Here is a 6,020-nt window from a genome sequence, read left to right as displayed (position 1 = left end):
GTTTGCCGGATCCACTTTCCTCCCTTTCTTGAAGATCGGCACCACATTAGCCTTCTTCAAATCTTCAGGCACTTCACCAGAGTGCCAGGAGCTCTTGAAGATCTGTGCCAGGGACTGGGCGATGATGCTCGCCAGCTCCTTGAATACCCTGGGATGTAATTTGTCAGGGCCGGCTGACTTGAAAGTATCCAGCCTCTCAAGGTGTTCCTTCACGAGGTGAGCATTGATGGAGGGCAAGGAATCTCCCTCACCCGGGCCTCCCTGCCCCGTAATGCGCAGGGGCATCCCACAGGACTGATGAAAGACTGATGCAAAGTACTCATTTAGCAAGTTGGCTTTTTCCTTGGCTTCGGTCATCAGTTGTCCCGTCTGGTTTAGCAGGGATCCACTGCTGCCCTTGCTTTTCCTCCGGCTCCCCACATATCTAAAAAAGGACTTTTTATTGTCCTTGATACTGGTGGCCAGTCGGAGTTTGGTCGCAGCCTTGGCTTTCCTGGTTCACTCCCCGCAGGTCCAGACCAGTGCTGAATATTCCTCCTTGGAGCTGGATCCTGTCCTCCAGCCTTTGTAGGTCTTTCTTTTATAACGCAGGAGGTCCACTAGTTGCTGAGCCAAGGGGGCTGCTGTGCCCTTTTGCTGCCTTTCCTCTGAGATGGAACAGCCTTAGCTTGTGCATCTAGGATCACTCCCTTAAGTAGCAACCACCCTTCCTGTACTCCCCCCTCCTTGGGGTCGAGGTCCCTTACGGCCTGACCGACAAGCCTCCTGACCTTGTCAAAGTCAGCTTTCCTGAAGTCAAGGACTTCTGGATTGCTGACTGACTTGCCAGCTTTTCAGCGGATGCTGAAGGTGATCAGATCATGATCACTGTCACCCAGCTTCCCTTCGATCATTAGGTTGCTGATTAGGTCATCCCCAGTTGCCAGTACCAGGTTGAGCAGAACTTTACCTCTCGTTGGCCTGTAGACTTCGTGTGTCAGATAGAGCTCATCCACACACGAGAGGAAGCTTTGCAACCGCTCAGATTTGGCCGAGCGCTCTTCCCACGAGATGTCTGGGTAGTTGAAGTCTCCCATGACAACCATGAACTGGGAGCATGTGGCCTCAGTCAATTCCCTGGCGAACTCCTGGTCAAGCTCTTGATTCTGGGTGGAAGGTCTGTAGTAGACTCCCACAATTGTGTTCCCTGTACCGTGTTCCCCACGGATTTTAACGCAGAGGGTCTCAAGTCATCCACCCCGGTCGCCAATATTGGCTAGCAGGGACACGTAGCTCTCCTTGTCATAGACAGCTACACCCCTGCCCCTTTAATCCACTCAATCCCTCCTGTACAGGGTACAACTGTCTATACCTGTGGCCCAGTCATGGGTGGAGTCGCACCAGGTCTCCGTTTGGGGGTTTGGCCGGAGTGCTGAAAAACCCCACAATGCCTACCTTGGAAGGTGCCAGAGTGCTAGCATACCAGAAAAACAAAATGAGGGCAGGGGGTACATCAGGATGCCCTGCTTGTGCCCCCTGCCCCCCACCCAAAGCCTCTGGCCCCCAGCCCGGGCTCTGTGGCTGTTAGCAGCTACCCAGAACCTGGGACAGCTGCAAACAACTGCTGCCTCTCCAACCTTGCCCCGGCCCCAGCCCCAGCTGCCTCCCAGCCCCAGACCCAGCCCCAGGATCCAGGGAGGCAGCACATACCAACAGTACTCCCTGCTGTACTGCCCTTGCCGCTTCTGCAAAGCAGCGCTGGAACCCTGCATGGCAGGGCACAGCAAGGGGCACAGAAAGCTGCCTGCTCCAAGCTCCCTGCTGCCCTGCCATGCTTCCCCTGCATGCACGGGAGTAGCATGGGCAGCAGCACAGGGTTGTGCCCCTCACTGCTGCCCCCACCTGCAGGAGAGGTGCGGCCAGAGAAGTGGGGAGCTGGAAGCAGGCAGCTTTCTGCGCCTCGTGCTGTGCCCTGCTGCACAGGATTCCAACGCTGCTTTGCAGAAGCGGCGAGAGCAGCACAGCAGGGAACACTGCCAATATACACTGCCTCCCTGGAGCCTGGGGTTGGGACCGAGGCTGGGTCGGAGAGACAGCAGATGTTTGCAGCTGGCCCAGGTTCTGGGAAGCTGCCAATAGTCACAGAGCCCGGGCTGCTTGCAGCAGGGTTTCCATGGGAGCAGCCCGGGCTCCATGCCTATCAGCAGCTACCCAGAGCTGGGGCCGGGGCTGGCTGCAGCCAGGAGGCTACAGACAGCTGCTGCCCTCCTGCCCCGGCCCTGGCCTCGGGCTCCAAAAAGGCAGCAGGTGCCACCCCTGCGCCCGCTGGGGCCAGGAGGCAGCAGCTGTTTGTAGCCTCCCAGCTGCAGCTGGCCCCAGCTCTGGGTAGCTGCTAATAGCCACAGCGCCCAGGCTACTCCCAGCAGGGCTTGTATCATCCCACCTGCCTGCTGGCAGCAGCCTGGGCTCCCAGCTGGCAGCAGCTGCCCAGAGCTGGGGCCTGCTGCAGCTGGGAGGCTACAAACAGCTGCTGCCTCCCTGGCCCTAACGCATGCCAGGGAAAATGGCCTCATGTGCTATGCTCGGCACATGTGCTGGGGGTTGCCAACACCTGGTCTAAACTGATCTTGAAAATTTCCAAGGATAAAGAGATTCCACAACCTCTCTAGGTAGGCTATTTCAATGTTTAACCAACCATCTTCTCTTACATATCCTACTGTATGCCCTAGACCTGAATGTCAAGTAAAATTCTTCCATCGTACACTTGTTTTCATTTAGCACAGCTGCAGATCTCTGCTGCCTTTAATTCATAAGGAAAAAGATGAATCCCTCCAGCCTCTTAAGCAGCTTTGTTCTATTTTTATCATATATATTTTCACTATCTTTTAAACTGAAGCTGCTAGAATAGGCTTAATTTGCTATGATAGTAAATACCTAAGCATAATCTAACTGAAGAAAGTGACACTGTAAATATCATCACTTTGACAGAAGAAATAGTCTAACTCTAACAAAATTACTAATTAAGATTTGTTTAAACACAAGATTTGTTTAAACTTGAAGTCATTTTATGGTACTTTAAGTTCATCATCTTAAAAATTCAAATTAAAAGGCAAACCATAATTTAGTTATTTAGCCGGCAACTTGTTCTTAGTCTTAGCACCTTTCATGACTATAGGTTTGATCAGTTCAGCTCTTCTAACCTCCTCATCCTAAACATCAATGTTTCTCATTAATGTCTTGTTTATACAAAATCATCTAGTCTTCTGTGCTCTGCACATGTAATCAATCCAATTATAGTTAACAGATTTTGTTCACAGACACTGAGGGAAGATCTGTGATGATGATTAAGCACAAACAACATGTAGAAAAAAAATCCCTGCATAAAGCCTATAAAATAAAATGTGCAACATAAACACACTGGGGAAAAGGGGTGGTGCTTGTAACATGATCACACTAGATCTGCATACTCTGTTATCCCTCATGTATTCCTGCTGCATCACTTAGGACAGATTCCTACTGTACTTTCTGCACCTAAATCAGGAGTGTCAAAGATATAGCCACAGTTTGGATCTGCCTCTTGGAGCCCTATCAGCTAACTCGTGTTGCTGCCTATGGGTTTTAGACTGGACCCACATACTACATGCAGTTCACCAGATTAGCGCACACACTGCAAAGCCACTTATGGGGCTCAGTGAGGAGCTGCTTAAAGATCTGAGCTTAATTAAATGAATCAGGTACTGAACATGGTCATGGAACAAGACAACCAAGTAAAAACATTCAATAACTTGTTGAAGGAGGTGAAAAAAAAACAGAATAGGTTGCTAATGGTAGCCGAAAAGGTTAAGGACTGTAAGAAAGGCTTCTTTCAAGGGAGAAGAGAAATGGTAAAGAGAAAGTAGGCCACTTAATAAATTGAAGAGGGACTCTAAATTAGATCTTAAAATATCATAGTGATAAGTTCTATGTAGAAACAAAAAGTAAATTACTGGTTGCACAAAAATTTACATGCAAAAGAAAGAAGAGGACACTAGCCTGCACAATTAAGACATCCTTTTAAAAAGAGCTACATAAAAAGCAGCGAATACTTCAAAAATAGCATTGCCTTAGCTCTAATGAGGTTGCATAACCTTTATTTGGGCAAAGTACAATCTCTACTGTAGCCAAATGAGCATCCAGTATCAGTAGCATTAGCCACTTACTGTTTGTGGATGCTTCCTTTTCTTCAGATTTTCTCTGATTTCCATACATAGGTCCTGTTTCTCAATTTGAAGCATTATGCATTTCATTTCTTCATGATTTTGACGGCTTATAATAACAAACCATATTTCCCACTATAGACCCCTATTGACAATATCTGACCATGATATAACACATGAAAATCAAGCTCACTTTTATTTAACAAGTATGCTGCCTTTTCTGATTTCATCTAGTTATCAGGCTAGACACAGTGAGGTTAAGATTGGCTTGGGGGAGCTGATATTTCTATTTTTGCTGTGAACCTGGAAGAAGTTCAGACTCCTGGCATGAAGGTTTTGTTACAGTGGAATAGCTTCTTACCTCTCTTGGATGACTGGCAATGGCAACAGTGCCATCTGCGTTGTATTTGATAGGTGCTCCTCCTTCCTGCACCAGTGTCCCATACCCCGTACTTGTGTAAAACGCTGGAATTCCTGCCCCTCCTGCACGGATTCGCTCTGCCAGGGTGCCCTAGAGGAGAACAAGCAGATAACAGACTTCAATTTGATTTCCGCAAAAGAGCAAGTACGTTATGCAGTTTGTGCACACTTTCTTTGGTCTTCCAACTTGGGGCTTTTCTTATTTTTTTTTCACTAACTAACATGATCGAAAGTCATTCAGTCAATTTTCTCCTTTTTTTATTCTCTTCTGCTGATGTGGTATAGCATTTGGCAATAAAACCCACCAGTTTTTCAATAGCGTATTGTAGTCAAACTCCCTGCTCAGTGTCAGGCTCTAGCTCTTTGTCATATCTTATTTGCCCCTTGCTTAGATACTTGTTACCTGGATAATCAGTCGCAGTCATCCATTCTGTATCATCTTCCTCATTCTCCACTTGACTGCCTAAAAATAGTCCTTTATATCAACCTATAAATTTGCTTCATTTCTAGTCCTCAAACTCTGATACTCTAGAACAGAGATGGCCAGTCTGTAGCACACATGCCACAAATGGCACATGCAGCCTGTGTGTGGGGCACACAGGAAGTCAGGGAGGAAATGCAGATGCAGCAGTGACAGATAAGGCAGAAAACAGAAAGCAAATTGGGTGGAGGGGAAAGGATCAGTATAGCACTCAGGGAGGGTGCTAGGTTAATTTCTGGCAGGCCTGCCAAAAAGGTGGGCCCCACTGCTCTAGAGTAGCCATTCTCAACCTTTTCAGACTCAAGGCACCCCCTCCAAAATTTTTCAGAATTTAGCAGCACCTCATTTTAAAATATTAATATAAACGAATTATAATATAAGCAGTATAACTCTACTATGAACTAATGTTTTTGATTATATAATAAATAAATCAAACCAAAGCACATAGGGCAGTTTCTGCCCATGCCAGTAGTGCCAGCATTGTAGCATCCCAGTTGAGAACCACTGGTTTAAGGATAGCTGCTAACACTCAGAGTTAGAATCATAGAAAATGAGGGTTGGAAGGGACCTCAGGAGGTCATCTAGTCCAACCCCCTGCTCAAGGCAAGACTATCCTCAACTAGATCATCCCAGCCAAGACCTTGTTTACCCAGGTCTTAAAAACCTCCAAGGATGCAGATTCCACAACCTCTCTAGGTAACGTGTTCCAGTATTTTACTACCCTTCTCATGTGAAAGTTTTTCCTAATATCTAACCTCAACTTCCCTTGCTGCAATCTGAGACCATTTCTCCTTGTTGTCATCTGAGACACTGAGAACAGTCTAGCTCAGGGGTGGGCAAAATGCAGCCTGCAGGCCAGATGCGGCCCACCAAGCCATTCTATCCGGTCCGCAGGGTCCCTAAAAATTTTAGAAAATTAATATTAATCTTCCCTGGGCTGCCTG

General features: G+C 47.5%; 1 protein-coding gene across 1 annotated transcript in view; it reads right to left on the bottom strand.

Annotated features, from left to right (window-relative positions):
• Positions 1-6,020, bottom strand: part of OXCT1 (3-oxoacid CoA-transferase 1) — a 209,198-nt gene that overhangs the window by 162,305 nt on the left and 40,873 nt on the right. Inside the window, exon 5 of the mRNA XM_019518269.1 lies at positions 4,537-4,686. Within this exon, the coding sequence (XP_019373814.1) occupies positions 4,537-4,686 (150 nt within the window). The remainder of the gene's footprint in view (positions 1-4,536; positions 4,687-6,020) is intronic.

The sequence above is a fragment of the Gavialis gangeticus genome, unplaced genomic scaffold (assembly GCF_001723915.1).
Source record: "Gavialis gangeticus isolate Ggan-Ray unplaced genomic scaffold, GavGan_comp1, whole genome shotgun sequence".
Classification (NCBI taxonomy): domain Eukaryota; kingdom Metazoa; phylum Chordata; order Crocodylia; family Gavialidae; genus Gavialis; species Gavialis gangeticus.
This window is presented reverse-complemented; position numbering and strand designations above follow the sequence as displayed.